Genomic DNA, 18579 nt, shown 5'->3' on the forward strand with positions numbered 1-18579 from the left:
TAAAGGAGCCTCTGACGAAGATGTCTACGGCCTGTTTCTCTGCAGCAGCGTGGATCTCAGACAGCGCCTCCTGTGTCTCGGAGGGTAAGTGCACCCAGCGCTCCATCTCTGTCCGGTAGAACTCCAGAGCCTCTGTGATGGCTCGGCTGTTCTGGATCATCGCCAGCGACTCCACTGCGCTATCCAGACACGGCACCTTGCCACTGCGGATCGCCTCCACATACGTCTCTGCCAGGCTGCCCAGCACTGCAGGACAACACACACACACATTACAGACCAGCTATCCATAACTAACACACACATTACAGACCAGCTAACCCCTAGCGAACACACACACACATTACAGACCAGCTAACCATAACTAACACACACACATTACAGACCAGCTATCCATAACTAACACACACACACATTACAGACCAGCTGACAATAACTAACACACACACATTGCAGACCAGCTAACCATAACTAACACACACACATTAAAAACCAGCTAACCATAACTAACACACACGCCCACTACAGACCAGCTCACCATAACTTAACCTAACTAACCCATGTAGTGTTGCTCGGCATACCGATATCATAATACCCAGCTGTTAAAACTGGTATGATATGTTTATGTATAGACCATGACCCCATATGAATATGAACATGTTCAAATTTAGAATTGACTCTTGAACAAGTTTCTTATTGTTAAGAATATCAATTAAATATAGTTATTACACGGCTCTTCTTAATGCTGTAGAATGCTCCATTCACTTGAATGGGGCTTCCCAACGTTCTGCGGTCAACTATTTTCCGATAACTGATGTTGCTATGCACTTAATGACCGCTGTCAAGGAAAGTGGCCTTTTTCCCTGTGATTCACATCTTTCGTAGCACTCCGCAAGTAGTACGGTAATTTATCAAGGGAGTTTCAGCGGACGGTTGAGCAGCTGTGTTCTAAAGAATGTTCAACTGTCTTTGAAGTTGAACGTCTTTGGCGAACTATTTCTCTGCTTTTTAACTCTAAGTATAGTAACAAAAACAAATACATTGTAAAAAGACACACTGCGTTAAGTTATTTTTTTAGTTTTAGCCGTATAATAAGCGGGATAATGAATAGAACGCCGGCCATTCTCGGGAAAATAAGCCCCTTCACGGTGAAGCAACACCCCTCCGCCTGCGTCGGGGTGCTGTTCGCCCTGTCGGGGCTTATTTTCCCGACAATGACCTGCGTTCTATACATTATCCCTTACATATTTTGATTGTCTCTACTGACGTAGCCATGACAACAAGGTGGTGAGCTTGATGGTAAGGGTCTTCCACTTTCACGAACCGTAGCTTGCTAATATGAAACAGTGAAGGCTTTGAGTCGAGTTTTCCCTTTAAGTTGTGCAAAACTGGCCAGACCAACTACATAAGATGGCCCTAAGGTAACCCTAACCCTAGGGCAGTAGTGATGGGGCATTAACACTAGGGCAGTAGTGATGGGGTATTAACACTAGGGCAGTAGTGATGGGGTATTAACACTAGGGCATTAACACTAGGGCAGTAGTGATGGGGCATTAACCCTAGGGCAGTAGTGATGGGGCATTAACACTAGGGCAGTAGTGATGGGGTATTAACACTAGGGCAGTAGTGATGGGGTATTAACAATAGGGCATTAACACTAGGGCAGTAGTGATGGGGCATTAACACTAGGGCAGTAGTGATGGGGCATTAACACTAGGGTAGTGGTGATGGGATAGTAGTGATGGGGCATTAACACTAGGGCAGTAGTGATGGGGTATTAACACTAGGGCAGTAGTGATGGGGCATTAACACTAGGGCAGTAGTGATTGGGCATTAACACTAGGGCATTAACACTAGGGCATTAACACTAGGGCAGTAGTGATGGGGCATTAACACTAGGGCAGTGGTGATGGGGCATTAACACTAGGGCAGTAGTGATGGGGTATTAACACTAGGGCAGTAGTGATGGGGTATTAACAATAGGGCATTAACACTAGGGCAGTAGTGATGGGGCATTAACACTAGGGCAGTAGTGATGGGGCATTAACACTAGGGCAGTGGTGATGGGATAGTAGTGATGGGGCATTAACACTAGGGCAGTAGTGATGGGGTATTAACACTAGGGCAGTAGTGATGGGGCATTAACACTAGGGCAGTAGTGATTGGGCATTAACACTAGGGCATTAACACTAGGGCATTAACACTAGGGCAGTAGTGATGGGGCATTAACACTAGGGCAGTGGTGATGGGGTATTAACACTAGGGTAGTAGTGATGGGGCATTAACACTAGGGCAGTGGTGATGGGGTATTAACACTAGGGTAGTAGTGATGGGGCATTAACACTAGGGCAGTAGTGATGGGGCATTAACACTAGGGCAGTGGTGATGGGGTATTAACACTAGGGTAGTAGTAGTGATGGGGTATTAACACTAGGGCAGTAGTGATGGGGCATTAACACTAGGGCAGTAGTGATGGGGTATTAACACTAGGGCAGTAGTGATGGGGCATCAACATTAGAGCAGTGGTGATGGGGTAGTAGTGATGGGGCATTAACACTAGGGCATTAACACTAGGGCAGTAGTGATGGGGCATTAACATTAGAGCATTAACACTAGGGTATTAACACTAGGGGAGTAGTGATAGGGTATTAACACTAGGGCAGTAGTGATAGGGTATTAACACTAGGGGAGTAGTGATAGGGTATTAACACTAGGGCAGTAGTGATGGGGCATTAACATTAGAGCATTAACACTAGGGCAGTAGTGATGGGGCATTAACACTAGGGCAGTAGTGATGGGGTATTAACACTAGGGCAGTAGTGATGGGGCATTAACACTAGGGCAGTAGTGATAGGGCATCAACATTAGAGCATTAACACTAGGGTATTAACACTAGGGCAGTAGTGATGGGGTATTAACACTAGGGCAGTAGTGATGGGGCATTAACACTAGGGCAGTAGTGATGGGACATTAACACTAGGGCAGTAGTGATGGGGCATTAACACTAGGGCAGTAGTGATAGGGCATCAACATTAGAGCATTAACACTAGGGTATTAACACTAGGGCAGTAGTGATGGGGCATTAACACTAGGGGAGTAGTGATGGGGTATTAACACTAGGGCAGTAGTGATGGGGCATTAACACTAGGGCAGTGGTGATGGGGTATTAACACTAGGGTAGTAGTGATGGGGTATTAACACTAGGGCAGTAGTGATGGGGCATTAAAACTAGGGCAGTAGTGATGGGGTATTAACACTAGGGCAGTAGTGATGGGGCATCAACATTAGAGCAGTGGTGATGGGGTAGTAGTGATGGGGCATTAACACTAGGGCAGTAGTGATGGGGCATCAACATTAGAGCAATGGTGATGGGGTAGTAGTGATGGGGCATTAACACTAGGGCAGTAGTGATGGGGCATTAATATTAGAGCATTAACACTAGGGTATTGACACTAGGGCAGTAGTGATGGGGTATTAACAATAGGGCAGTAGTGATGGGGCATTAACACTAGGGCAGTAGTGATGGGGCATTAATATTAGAGCATTAACACTAGGGTATTGACACTAGGGCAGTAGTGATGGGGTATTAACACTAGGGCAGTAGTGATGGGGTATTAACACTAGGGCATTAACACTAGGGCAGTAGTGATGGGGCATTAACACTAGGGCAGTAGTGATGGGGCATTAACACTAGGGCAGTAGTGATGGGGTAGTAGTGATGGGGCATAAACACTAGGGCAGTAGTGATGGGACATTAACACTAGGGCAGTAGTGATGGGACATTAACACTAGGGTAGTAGTGATGGGACATTAACACTAGGGCAGTAGTGATGGGGCATTAACACTAGGGCAGTAGTGATGGGGCATAAACACTAGGGCAGTAGTGATCGGGCATAAACACTAGGGCAGTAGTGATGGGACATTAACACTAGGGCAGTAGTGATGGGGCATTAACACTAGGGTAGTAGTGATGGGGCATTAACATTAGAGCATTAACACTAGGGCATTAACACTAGGGCAGTAGTGATGGGGTATTAACACTAGGGCAGTAGTGATGGGGCATTAACACTAGGGCAGTAGTGATGGGGCATTAATATTAGAGCATTAACACTAGGGTATTGACACTAGGGCAGTAGTGATGGGGCATTAACACTAGGGCAGTAGTGATGGGGTATTAACACTAGGGCAGTAGTGATGGGGCATTAACACTAGGGCAGTAGTGATAGGGCATCAACATTAGAGCATTAACACTAGGGTATTAACACTAGGGCAGTAGTGATGGGGCATTAACACTAGGGCAGTAGTGATGGGACATTAACACTAGGGCAGTAGTGATGGGGCATTAACACTAGGGCAGTAGTGATAGGGCATCAACATTAGAGCATTAACACTAGGGTATTAACACTAGGGCAGTAGTGATGGGGCATTAACACTAGGGGAGTAGTGATGGGGTATTAACACTAGGGCAGTAGTGATGGGGCATTAACACTAGGGCAGTGGTGATGGGGTATTAACACTAGGGTAGTAGTGATGGGGTATTAACACTAGGGCAGTAGTGATGGGGCATTAAAACTAGGGCAGTAGTGATGGGGTATTAACACTAGGGCAGTAGTGATGGGGCATCAACATTAGAGCAGTGGTGATGGGGTAGTAGTGATGGGGCATTAACACTAGGGCAGTAGTGATGGGGCATCAACATTAGAGCAGTGGTGATGGGGTAGTAGTGATGGGGCATTAACACTAGGGCAGTAGTGATGGGGCATTAATATTAGAGCATTAACACTAGGGTATTGACACTAGGGCAGTAGTGATGGGGTATTAACAATAGGGCAGTAGTGATGGGGCATTAACACTAGGGCAGTAGTGATGGGGCATTAATATTAGAGCATTAACACTAGGGTATTGACACTAGGGCAGTAGTGATGGGGTATTAACACTAGGGCAGTAGTGATGGGGTATTAACACTAGGGCATTAACACTAGGGCAGTAGTGATGGGGCATTAACACTAGGGCAGTAGTGATGGGGCATTAACACTAGGGCAGTAGTGATGGGGTAGTAGTGATGGGGCATTAACACTAGGGCAGTAGTGATGGGACATTAACACTAGGGCAGTAGTGATGGGGTATTATCACAAGGGCAGTAGTGATAGGACATTAACACTAGGGCAGTAGTGATGGGACATTAACACTAGGGCAGTAGTGATGGGGCATTAACACTAGGGCAGTAGTGATGGGGCATAAACACTAGGGCAGTAGTGATGGGACATTAACACTAGGGCAGTAGTGATGGGGCATTAACACTAGGGTAGTAGTGATGGGGCATTAACATTAGAGCATTAACACTAGGGCATTAACACTAGGGCAGTAGTGATGGGGTATTAACACTAGGGCAGTAGTGATGGGGCATTAACACTAGGGCATTAACACTAGGGCAGTAGTGATGGGACATTAACACTAGGACAGTACTGATGGGAGATTAGTGATGGCAATACCCACTCGTGCCAGTGACTCCCATGCCGCCCCTCATGGCTTTGGGCTTGGAGTTGTTGAAGATGTAGCTGCAGAACTTCTGGGCCTCCTCCACAAAAGACTCGTCCAGGTCGGCGTCCGTGAGTTCCTCCATGCGCCTCATGTTCTTGGTGCTGGCCGGGCGGTCGAATGTGAAGCAGCGCCTCGGAGCGAAGAAGTCCCTCAGGCCCTGGCGCAGCTGATTCTGTCTAGTGACCTCAGCGGAGTGGCCTATTCAAAACAAACAACACCTTAACCATTCATCCGTGAGTATCTTTGTGTGTTTGTGTTTGTGTTAGTATGTTTGTGTGTGAAGGTGTACGTGTGTTAGTGTAACAGTGTGTTTGTGTGTGTGTTCGTGTTTGTGTGTTTGTGTTTGTGTTAGTATGTTTGTGTGTGAAGGTGTACGTGTGTTAGTGTAACTGTGTGTTTGTGTGTGTGTTCGTGTTTGTGTGTTTGTGTTTGTGTTAGTATGTTTGTGTGTGAAGGTGTACGTGTGTTAGTGTAACTGTGTGTTTGTGTGTGTGTTCGTGTTTGTGTGTTTGTGTTTGTGTTAGTATGTTTGTGTGGAAAGGTGTACGTGTGTTAGTGTAACTGTGTGTGTAGGTGTGTTTGTGTGTGTGTTCTAGGGATGTGCATCTCATCACTGAGGAACATGCGATACACATCCCGATGCGCTGCCAACGATCCGATACATTAAAGATACATAAAAGCAGCTACTAATGCGATACGATACGATTCACCCCTATTGCGATGCAGTACGATTCGACACGATGCAATTCGACACGATGCGATTCAACAAGGTGCGATACAAAATAATGCAATTTTATATTATTCATAATGATTCATTTATTTGTCATACAACAAATCATTAAAAAGGCATCTGACAAAATATAACATGTATATGTACGTGTGTAAGTGTTCTCTAAATGTCATTTTTTTTTTTTTTACTATAGGCCTACCAGGCAGTCACAACACAGTTTGCTTCATCCTAAACATGTGGATCAAATGCCTCACGCAATCAATTTAACTTATTTGCCCTATTTTAAGGTTTTTCTTTAGGTTTTGAGTTGATCCACATGATCAGGATGAAGAAAAAAGTATAATGGAGACTAGCTGCTAGATTTCCTTTTCCAATTTAAGGAAGGCACAGGTAAATTCAAGTAACAAATAGAGAGTTTAGCTACGGTATATGGAGTATATTCTTACCTCTTCCTCCATCATCACCTCTGCTATTATCTTTAAAAATACCATGTCCTTGGTGCCGTGGTCTTCCAAGAAAGCCAGGTCTTTGAAACGTGGTTCAAGCGCCAGTGTTGTGTCTGAACACGTTCATTGAATGAAAGTTCATGAACTCGTTCATAATTTTGGTGAAAGTGAACTGAACGTAGGGTATTACTGCCTGATGAACGATACTGTGAGCGTGTTCATTCTGGTGTCTGAGAACTGCACGTTCAACTCTTTTTAATTTCGCTCAATAAGGTGCTAGATTTCTAGAGACTTCCATGCGAAAAACACCGTTAGTAATAGTCGCTTATCCAACTGTCTATTCCTGTGAGAGCCCCGAAGTTGTGTAGAGGCCGAGAGCGGTATTGCAGACAGATAGTGATTTTAGAAAAGTTATAGACTTCACAAGAAGCGGCCATTAACAGCAGTGGAGATGAGAGCGCGTTTAAGAAACAGTAAGAGAGGTGGAATCTATCTAAATATAAAATGATTGGCCTTGTATTGAGATTATACCGATACAAAAATGTTAGAACCGATGCATCGCGATTCATCTCACATTGTATCCGGTCCACACTTTTTTGATCCGGGCCATCGTATCGTGAACTTTTATGCCGGTGCATCGTGGCGAACCGGTGAATCTTCCCATCCCTAGTGTGTTCGTGTTTGTGTGTTTGTGTGTCTGTGTTTTTGTGTGTGTGTGTGTGTGTGTGTGTGTTTGTGTGTGTGTGAGTGTGAGTACCGTTAATCCTTGAATAAAGACCGGGATTTAATTAGAGGCTGGGCTTCATATACTGAGTATGAGTCGATACGGACATATCAAGGCCGGGCCCCGAATACGGGCCTGGGGTTAAATAAGGTACCACTAGCCTATTTTACTGTAGCCTACCAGCAGTGGTGGGTAGTAACGCGTTACAAGGAACGCAAATGAGTAAAAAAGTACATTTTTCGGGTAACGAGTACTTTTTGCGTTCCTTTATAAAGTCTGCACTTTTACTCTTACTGGAGTAAATATTTGAACTAGAATTCTACTCTTTACTCAGTTACATTTCCATTGTGCTTTCATTAAAATGAGTATTGTGATAAAAGTACACATATCTTTGTTTACTGGAATACAAGCATACACGGCAACCAGAGAGGGTAAAAACGGAGAGGTCAGTTAGCTATGCGTTATCGACGCGCCCTCCACAGGTTGCAACATTGTTGTCATTTCATAGCCGCGCAGGAGACAACTTCAGGTCGACCGTTACGACTGGAACTTTAAACGCCGCCACTATGGATGAGAAGATGGACGAAGCTAGCGTTACTACTGGTCCTCCTGACAGTCCTGGGGCAGCCCCCACTCCAATGTAATAATTATTTTTTTTGCAACTCACCGTCAGCATCATGTTTATTAACTTGGCTAGCTTGCAAATGGCAGCTAAGTTATATTGTCAGAATTGCTAGCACGAATAAGTCAAAAATGTGCAAAATGGCAAGTGATTCATGGCATCTTTTTTCTCTAACCGGGATGATCTTGTAAATAACAATGCTTTTGCAGTCAGAAAGAGAGAGAGAGAGAGAGGGGGCATTTCCCTCCATGAGAAAGAATGAGATCTCCTACATGGTCAATGTTTTTAATGGCCTACTGTTATTTTCTATGAGATCTATGAGATGTGTAATGAAAAAAAACATACATGACACAATGAAGCAACTTGTGAAGAAATGTGTCAAGAGTGCATTTCTTTCCGACTTACTCACGTTATGTTTTTCATTGATCCAAACACTCCAAAACAAAAAAGTAACTTGTAATTTGAGTAACTTTTAAACAGAGTACTTTTTTACTCTTACTCAAGTAAGTTTTCCAATTGGAATATTAACTTTTACTCAAGTCGATTTTGAAGGAGGTAATTGTACTTTTACTTGAGTACCAATTTTCAGTACTCTACCCACCACTGCCTACCAGCATAAGTCCATCAGCACAAAGCAGACATCACAATTTAATTTAATGCAAGTTCTTCTCAAGGTTATTAATGTTGGCTAATTTCATGGGCTGTTTGCAATAAAAAAATAAATGTCTCAGCTAACTAGGTGAATTTGTTATTATACAGTTACTTGCCAAAAGGATAGAAGACATTCCCCCAAAATATCTTTTTTTAATGATTTTGTTGCGGTTTCGTGATGTCCGCAAAAAAAAACAATTCTACAGGCTAATAGAACTTCAAAGTTGCAGGTATTGCGTAGCAACCCATTACTTGCTGACTTCAGGTAATAATGACTTTCCGTTACGTTAAATGACCGGACTACTTGCAGAATACCATGAAAGATGTGAATGTGTGTGTGTGTGTGTGTGTGTGTGTGTTCGTGTGAGTATGTTTGTGTGTGTCTGTGTGAGTATGTTTGTGTGTGTCTGTGTCAAAACACCGCCTCATTATCATCATCAACCGGCCCACCGCCATCAGGCCCACTCTCAGCACATATCAGTATCAGTACAACACATTTTTTAGCTTCTGAAGACAACATTAATCTAGTTTCTCTAAGATATACAACTGTTGAGAAGCACTGACTGAATTTATACTCCTACTTGCAATCTGTCTTCACAACTATGGTGACCTATTTATTTATTTTTTTACGTTACTTCTTAAATGTGTTTTACAGACTTCGGAAGTTCAACGTAAGAACATATCTCTACGTCAGGGCTGCCCAATTTGGGGCCTGGATTTTTTTTGGCCCGCAGTCTGGTCAGAATTAGAGTCAGAACACCATTCATTAGACAGCATTTTAACCCATTTTGAACAGGTTCTCTGTTTCAACGTCATATTTAACCCAGACTGGTTGCAGTTCACTGCTTGGCCACAGTTTTAACATTGTTTAAGATGGGCCAAGGGAGGGGCGCTATTGTCCTTTTGTCAATACAGATCCATATCTATAGTTATGTAGTTGCTATGCTATTTAACTAACTACCTAAGGAAACTTTTAATAACGATTTAAATGGAAGAGCTCCGTTTGCATGAAATGATAGCCAGTTATCTAGCTGTTGTTATAGTCTCCTCGATTTAACTTATACATTTATAACGGGAAAAAGTATAAACCCTCAGGGTGCCTTTGCAACTTCGTATGAACTAGTTCATATTCATGAGTTAAAAATCACTTATCTCAACAAGAGTTCATAGCTAGCAGTTGCCAACTGTAAGTACCTTACTTATGTGTGTGTAAAGAGTGTTGATATGAAATATGAAAACAACCAGTAGTTAATGTGCAAGTTTCAAATTGAATGGTGATTTATCTGAGTTGAGGACGAGGCATGACGCTCTCTTGCTAAAAGTTTCACCTGTTCGTGTTCGCGTAACAAATGTTTGTGGAGGTTGCTTGTGGAGTCAAGTGCAGTAGAGAGGCGCTTGTCTCCAGGGCACAGCTTACACCTAACTGTTATATTTTTCTCTTTTACGGATACAAATAAAAAATAATGGGAATATTTCCATCGAAACATCAGTGGTCACTCTTGTTGCCTGCCATTATGTTTATGAGCCTTTTGTAAATGGCTGTTTGTTGATTGGCCATTATATACCTACGGCACAGGGATTTTAACATCTTCCCTGTGTATGTCCTAAATAATTTATATTAATTTAGTATGATATGTTAATAACTGTTATTTTTTTTACCTGAAGCAAATGTTATCTTTCCCCATTATTTTCTTTTTGGAGTATACCAGAATGCTTAATTGTCATGTTAAAATCACAAAAAAATCTTGGGGAGGGTACCCCCAGACCCCCCTACAAGGGTTTGGTTTGTCACCTCATTCTGGGTTTGCATGTATGTAAATGAGTGCTAATGTTAATTGGGTACAAATTGAATACATTTCAATATAATGGGGCATGACCTCACATGAAAACTTGGGTTTTGGCCCCTACTCTACGTTATTAATGAACACCTGAAAATTGGTTCTTACACAGCCGAAGTGTTCTCAGCTGTGCCGATTGAGTTAGAGGATTCTGGGATTCTTACATTTGGATTTGCATACATACACGCAACACGCCCAGCCAGGGCACGCAACCGTATTGACGTGTGCAGTCAGCCCTAGCCCTTAACACGGATGAGTTACATCTTGCTGCTGCCTCTGTCAATCTCTTCCGTCAGTCTGATTTAGTTTTAGATGTTATTGAATGTCAATTACTCTAGCCTACATTTTATTTGGAAAACCACTGACTGGTGACAGTGATACGGTAAGATGTGGCGTTGACCTTGCCAAATGTTAGCTTGCTATTCACAGATGAGGTAACGTTCCCTACAGCAAGCCTAGCTAACGGTATGTCTTAAATTGAGACCGTTATGATCTGGTAAAATAAGCAAGCTGTTGTCAACGTCGAGATTATCTATTTTAACATGTTAGCCGTAGTCACTTGCTTACAATCGATGAGCAAGCTATCCAAGGTGGTAGTTGTAAACAATGTTAATATGTTATCTAGATTGTTAATATGTTATCTAAAGGTGTTGAATTGGCTAAGTAAAGCTTGCGTTTCACAACACTTACATTATAAACAATGTTAATATGTTATCTAGATAGATGATTCTGGAATAAAACATGGATAAATGGATACAAAATAAATGAAGGGACTTTTATAATAGACAAAAATTTGCGATTAAATATTGTCATAGTTTGACAGCACTAATTTGAAGTATATTTATCTAATACGCTTTGAGTGTACTAACCAATAGGCTTTGTAGTTATACGTATAACCATCTGATCTGATAACCATCTGATCTGATCTGATACTATTCATCTTGCAAACTATACCTACCTTGGAGTGTTACAATAGCCAGTATCATTTTATTCCATGTGTCCATCCAGGCAAATTGGGATCCAAATGTTATTAAAAAACAAGCATAATATGATGTAATTTCTTTGTAATCAACCAAAATAATGTTTAGTGTATGGGTATTTTTTCCCAGTAGGCCACTGACCGATACGTGCGATCCATTGAGTGGGCAGCGCGCCGTGTACTTAGTGGGCCGCACGCCGTGTATTGAGTGGGCCGGTCTGACAGTAACTCCCGGGCCACTTTTTCCCCCCAGTCCGCCCCTGTGTGTGTGTGTGTGTGTGTGTGTGTGTGTGTGTGTGTGTGTGCCTGCCTGTGTCTGACCTGATTTCAGCTTCAGGGCGTTCTCCAGGTACTCATCAGCAGTGATGGGTTTGCCCTTCAGCTCCAGCTCCAGGGTGAAGTCTCTGACCGTCCACACGAAAGAGGGGAAGACCCGCATCAGCTCCGTAGTCTTGTCATGCTCACTGGACTTCACCTTGATGTGCTCTGTCAGTTCCGTCACGTAGCTGTTGGGGGCGCTGTTCAGGAGAATGTAACCTATTTCACATGTAATGCAGTACAAAATCTTGAATGAGTATATGTATTTGTGTGTGTGTGTGTGTGTGTGTGTGTGTGTGTGTGTGTGACTATTTGTATGTGTGTGTGTGTGTGTGTTTGTCTGTCTCTGTGTGGTTGTGTGTGTATGTGTGTGTGTGTGTGTGTGTAAGTGTGTGTGTGTGTGTGTGTCTCTGTGTGGTTGTGTGTGTATGTGTGTGTGTGTGTGTGTGTGTGTGTGTGTGTGTGAAAGGATACTGCAGTTTCTCCAGGGCGTTGTTGTCGATGGTGCCCAAGCTGTTGTAGACCAGAGTGCTGCTGAGTAAAACAGCCAGACAGAAGATCCAGGTGTCGTGTTTCTCATCGCCCTGGCAACCACATTATCATCACATATCAGAAAGCATGCTGGGAATAATGTTCAAACTTCCCTTAACGTAAACCCACACACAGAGACACACACACACAGAGACACACACACAGTGACACACCAAATACACACACACACACACATTGACACACCAGATAGACACACACACATGGTGCATAGACAGTCCTCTGCGCCACACTCCCTGGGTTCTGAGCCAATCACAGAGAGCCATACTGAGGCACCAGTGTCTGAGCCAATCACAGAGAGCCATACTGAGGCACCAGTGTCTGAGGCAATCACAGAGAGCCATATTGAGTGTGACCTAATCACAGAAAGCCATACTGAGTGTCTGAGCCAATCACAAGGTTCCAGCACCTGCTCCACCACCCCTGTCACTCCCTAGTTTCACTCCTCCAACGCCAAACCACCTGCTCTAGCTTGCCCAACTATCACAACCGTTTACACATCTGAACTCTGGACAGGTTAAGGGTCAAAGGTGATGGAACTGGAAGTATTGCTATTCTGTTGTAGTAAGACATTAACTCCTTGTTTCGTATCTGCAACTCACTCTGGATGTGTACTGTGTCTGTCTCACTGAGACCTGAGTAAATGACACTTGAACCCCCTCCCCCTCTTCCTGCTAGAATCCTTTGTATCCTGGTATCACCCCCCTCCCCCCATAGGTGAACCCCTCTCCCAACTGTCCCCCTTCCTCTCACCTAAAGGGTGTGGTTCTACCCTGCCCTATTGTATTGTACCTGATTGAAATGTATAAATGCCAACATATTCTGCTATCAGGTAGGCCTTTCTCTAAGCAGCAGCTGAGAGGGGGTCTCCACGCTGAAATAAAACTACAGAAACCTGACTTCGTCCTCTGCTGCCTTCTTCAACTTTAGCATACTTTTTGAGATTCTGTCAAAGGTTAGAGTCCGCAGAGTCAGGTCTGATCTCTGGACAGGGTTAGGGTCAAAGGTTAGAGTGCGCAGAGTCAGGTCTGACACTGTCCTTTCATACCAGTAGCACACAACAGGACATTGCCTGGATCACTCCTAACCCCTAATGACCCCTGGATCAGCCCTAACCCCTAATGACCCCTGGATCACTCCTAACCCCTAATGACCCCTGGATCAGCCCTAACCCCTAATGACCCCTGGATCAGCCCTAACCCTTGGATGACCCCTGGATCACTCCTAACCCTTGGATGACCCCTGGATCAGCCCTAACCCCTAATGACCCCTGGATCACTCCTAACCCCTAATGACCCCTGGATCAGCCCTAACCCTTGGATGACCCCTGGATCAGCCCTAACCCCTAATGACCCCTGGATCAGCCCTAACCCCTAATGACCCCTGGATCAGCCCTAACCCCTAATGACCCCTGGATCAGCCCTAACCCCTAACGACCCCTGGATCAGCCCTAACCCCTAATGACCCCTGGATCAGCCCTAACCCCTAATGACCCCTGGATCAGCCCTAACCCCTAATGACACCTGGATCAGCCCTAACCCTTGGATGACACAGGGGAGAAACACCGGTTGCAAATGGGTATTTCCGGTTAACAGGCTATGGAACTAAACGCTTGACCAAGGACTAGACATCAGTTACGCCCGACTCACATTGTTGCGTTGGAAGGCGTTGATCCAACGGAAGGCAGAGGAGGAGTCTGGCGCATGGGGTTCTGTTGATACCGGAGACGTTATAGTGAGATTGAAGGGTCAACAAACCAATCAAGTCACTAGCAAGCTTTTCCCCTTTCAGTAGTAGCATGCTATCATTAGACAGGGTGCTCAGAGACCTCGCAAATCCTATGATACGTATTTCTCAGTTACAATAAAGGGTTTTTTACATTGTATAGTGTCTATTTCTCGGTAACTTTTAAAAAATCTAACCAAAAAAAAGTCAAACAACCAACTTGTAGATACAAATACGACCATCTACGGAGTTTGGCAGCCATCTTTTTTTTTTTTTAGTTTGCCGCTCTGTAGACGTGAGCATATACGGGATATGATTGGCTAGTGCCTGTGCTGTCAGTTATGCATGAAAAGCAATATGATTGGCTGACGCATGCATTGCCTCTCGAAAAGCTCAACCTGCTTCAACTCTTGCCGCAAGCAAAGCATGAAACGCAACGCACGCGAACCAAACGGAGCCACAATTCAGTTCGGCAAAGGATGACGTCACCCCATGCAAAGTGAATGGCGATGCGTTAACCCTGACGCATCAACGCATTCCAACGCAACAATGTGAGTCGGGCGTTAGCTCTTTGTTTATTGTGGTATGTAACTAAAAAAGTAGGCTAGACCAATGACTACACATTAGTTAGCTCTGGAAAAGCTGGTGTACAAGCTAGCTACAAACACTGACCAAACGCAGCTGACGACCAGTAGCAGGTTTGCAATTGTAACGTTTTCTTGCCAGCCGAATATGGACAACTAGCCTCCTAGCTGGTTGTGCTAGTTAGCTAGGTGTTTATGCTAGTTAGCTGGGTGGTTGAGCTAGTTAGCTAGGTGTTTGTGCTAGTTAGCTGGGTGGATGTGCTAGTTAGCTGGGTGGTTGAGCTAGTTAGCTAGGTGTTTGTGCTAGTTAGCTGGGTGGATGTGCTAGATAGCTAGGAGGTTGTAATAGTTAGCTAGGTGTTTGTGCTGGGTAGCTAGGTGTTTGTGCTGGGGAGCTAGGTGGTTGTGCTGGGTAGCTGGTTGGTTGTGCTAGTTAGCTATGAGGTTGTTCTAGTTAGCTAGGTGTTGGTGCTAGTTAGCTAGGTGGTTGTGCTAGTCACCTGGGTGGTTGTACTGGGTAGCTTGGTGTTTGTGCTAGTTGGCTAGGTGTTTGTGCTAGTCGGCTAGGTGTTTGTGCTAGTTAGCTAGGTGGTTGTGCTGGGAAGCTAGGTGTTTGTGCTAGTCAGCTAGGTGGTTGTGCTAGTCAGCTGGGTGGTTGTACTGGGTAGCTTGGTGTTAGTGCTAGTCAGCTAGGTGTTTGTGCTAGTTGGCTAGGTGGTTGTGCTAGTCAGCTGGGTGGTTGTACTGGGTAGCTTGGTGTTAGTGCTAGTTGGCTAGGTGTTTGTGCTAGTTAGCTAGGTGTTTGTGCTGGGAAGCTAGGTGTTTGTGCTGGGTAGCTAGGTGGTTGTGATATTTTAGCCACAATGCTATGCTTTCAACATTGTCACATTATGTTGGGTTAGGGTACAAGCCCACCCTGTGTCACACACATACTCAGACACAGACACACGCACACACACCTTCTCAACGTCTCCCAGTCCTTCTGTGTCCAACAGCACCAGAGTGTGTCCTGTGAAAAAAAATCACTTTAACATGTGTGTAGACATATGTGTGTTTATATGTTTGTTGTTGTGTATGTGTGTGTGCTTGTGTGTGTGTGTGTGTGAGTGTGTAGGTGTGTGTGTGCGTGTGTGTTTGTATGAGTGTGTGAACATACACACCTGTTTTAGAGGGGTGAGGTACACACCACATCCAGATTCCTTTGGTTTTGGACTCAATGGTGCCGCCCAGGGCAAACCCTGAGAGGTCAAGAGGTCAAGAGGAGCATCATTTAGAGATGATGAGATGTCTACCCGCCCATTATATCTCCACCAATCACACACACTGGTTTACCCACCCATCATATCTCTACCAATCACACACTGGTTTGTCTGCTTTCCCCCCTGTGATCTGACCTTTTTGTTTGCCGGCCAGTCGGTTCATGAGGTAGGACTTCCCCGTGCGGTAGAGCCCCACCACAGCCACCACCACCACCGGCTCCTGAATCTTCTCCAGGATCTGCAGCGCCCCCTGCTGTACACTCATGCGCCCGTCTGTCCCATTATCAATCAGACACACCGGGGCCTGCATGGACACTGGTGCCATCTCTGACACACAGCCACACACACACACACACACATACACAAATAAATGCAAACTTCAACTGAGTAGATTTCACACTCTGTTTGTGATTTTATTAACTTGTTTGTTATACAATGTTCAAATGTACCTTTTATTTCTTTAATGTGTTTAATGTGATGTTGTTCACACCTTACATATTCGTATTGTCTAAAAAATTACATTAAATATGTTCATTTTACTGTCAAAATGTCGAAACTATAAATATGCTATGGTAACCCCTACAATGTGTTAGCCTCATGTTAACTGGCAAAATAGTAGTCTATAACGTAACATAACATTGAGTTGACAGCAAGCGACAGGGAGAGAAAAGCAAAGGCAGGCATAGGCCTATAATTCATACAAGTCTGAACAAATGACCGCTACAGTTCCCAGAAGTGTCATTTCAGATGGCAACCAACAGTGTCTTACACCTGTCTATGTCCTTGTGTCCATGATATTATTTTGGAAATTGTAAACCTTAGCATTAAAAAGGGGCGTCTATCTATATGTCTATCTGTCTCCTTCTCCTTCTCCTTCTCCCTCTCGCTTTGCTCTCCCTTTCCCCCTCCCTCTCACTTTCCCTTTCTCTTTCTCTCTTGCTTTGCTCTCCCTCTCCCCCTCTCTTTCTCGCCCCCCCTCTCTCTCAAAGCAGTCTCAGGGATGACGTGAGGTGCATAGATGCCAGACTGAAGCACACAAGTGAATTTGGGAAATAAGAGTGAATTAATGCACAAACTCCTTTTTCTAAGTAATGTAAAGTTGTTCATTATCATTTATGAGTAGGCTAATGTATGATGGAAAATAGGCAAGCATACTCTGTATATAACATACTGTCTATATAACATATTGTATTGTGTTTTAAATAACAATTATCCTGGGTGTGGATAAAGCAGGATATGATTTCCACAATATTAACAATAATTTGCTGTGGTTTAAAATCGGTTGAGATACCACTGAAATTACAACGTTGTTTCAATATTCAACGTTGCCTGCCTAAGGTTAATTTAACAGAGTTTAAGTGATTGTTTGCTATCTGTGAGTGACCGCATGTAAGGGACGCTGTAAGAGGTAAAGCGAACGCCCCCAAGGAAGCCGTGATTGTATTGGTTGGTGGATTTTGATAGTCTCTGTCACTACACGATGGTAGTCCACGACACGATGCTAGTCGCGCATGCTCAGACACAAACTGCCATCGGCTGGCAACTACCATCGTGCAGTGAGCAGCCAGCTGAGCATACACGACTACCATCGTGTAGTGGACTACCATCGTGTAGTGACAGTCTCATCAATCCTAGAAAACGCGCAGAAAAACGGTGAGCAGCAGTTTTAGAAGCGGGCAGAAGCAGCCCGGAGAGGACAAGGACTCAACTGGAAGCGCATGACATTCCTGATCGTAGACAAACTGATTTGAGCAGGGGCTACTTTAAAGAAAGGGCAGGGATATTTGAAAGAGAAAGCGACATTGTTAAGTCTGAGCGTGTAAAGAATAAACAAATTGAAAGACTACGCCCTGCGCGCCGAAGTAGGACAAAAATTAGCCTACAGGTCCAGGAGCTCTGGAAATAAACAAGATAAGAGTCTGAAATAGTTTCTGAGGAAGTCTGTACTCCATAAATCATTGCAACAGGAACGAAGACCGGGAGAAAGCAGGGCGACGCTGCATCTTTTCCGTAAAACATTCATCATACCTTACGATGTTTCAGGTCCGGCGACGGAACTGAGTTTAGTTTTGTTCCATCAGTAAATGCAAACTTCAACTGATTAGAATGATGTTCAAATGAACCTTTTATTTGTTCCCACCTTACATATTCGTATTATCTAAAACATTACACTAAATATGTGCATTTTTGCATCATCAGTTCGTGCTGGCAGTGAAAGCGAAAGTATGAATGCATATGGTCTTATCTCTGCGTGGTTTGATCTACAGAACTTAAAGTGAATAAGGAATGATTACACGCCTAAAAAAGTAAAAATGTTTAATCAGCAAAGCCTCCATGCAAAAGATGTGCTTTCGGCGCAGACTGATTCAAGAGTGAGAAGTTTTACCTTTTGTGATCACGGAGAGAAGCGTCACGTGCGTCGGTAACCGAATTTTTCCAGCTTCTGTCGGGAAGCTGCTGCCGGTGTGAAACCGAAAGAAAGAGATGCTCGCGCTATCACGGGCCTGGGGCGTAGAAGATGACGGGCGCTTTACTCTATTGGCTGATGAAGGGTGGGGTGGGTGTGGGTGTGTGTTTGTGTGTGTGTGTGTGGCTCTGTATGTGTGTGTGTGTGGC

General features: G+C 44.2%; 1 protein-coding gene across 1 annotated transcript in view; it reads right to left on the minus strand.

Moving 5' to 3' along the window:
- gbp2 (guanylate binding protein 2) overlaps nt 1-18415 on the minus strand; it is a gene marked incomplete at its 3' end in the record, with an annotated part of 24209 nt that extends 5794 nt beyond the window's left edge. Inside the window, exons 1-8 of the mRNA XM_080839007.1 lie at nt 18350-18415; nt 16099-16290; nt 15865-15942; nt 15664-15713; nt 12321-12430; nt 11850-12034; nt 5494-5736; nt 1-246 (exon numbers count right to left, since the gene is read on the minus strand). The exon at nt 1-246 is cut by the window's left edge and continues 35 nt beyond it. Coding sequence (XP_080695133.1) covers nt 1-246; nt 5494-5736; nt 11850-12034; nt 12321-12430; nt 15664-15713; nt 15865-15942; nt 16099-16288 — 1102 coding nt within the window. The 5' untranslated portion in view covers nt 16289-16290; nt 18350-18415. The remainder of the gene's footprint in view (nt 247-5493; nt 5737-11849; nt 12035-12320; nt 12431-15663; nt 15714-15864; nt 15943-16098; nt 16291-18349) is intronic.
- Nucleotides 18416-18579: the final 164 nt, after the last annotated feature.

Source organism: Sprattus sprattus (assembly GCF_963457725.1).
Source record: "Sprattus sprattus genome assembly, chromosome: 5".
Classification (NCBI taxonomy): Eukaryota; Metazoa; Chordata; class Actinopteri; order Clupeiformes; family Clupeidae; genus Sprattus; species Sprattus sprattus.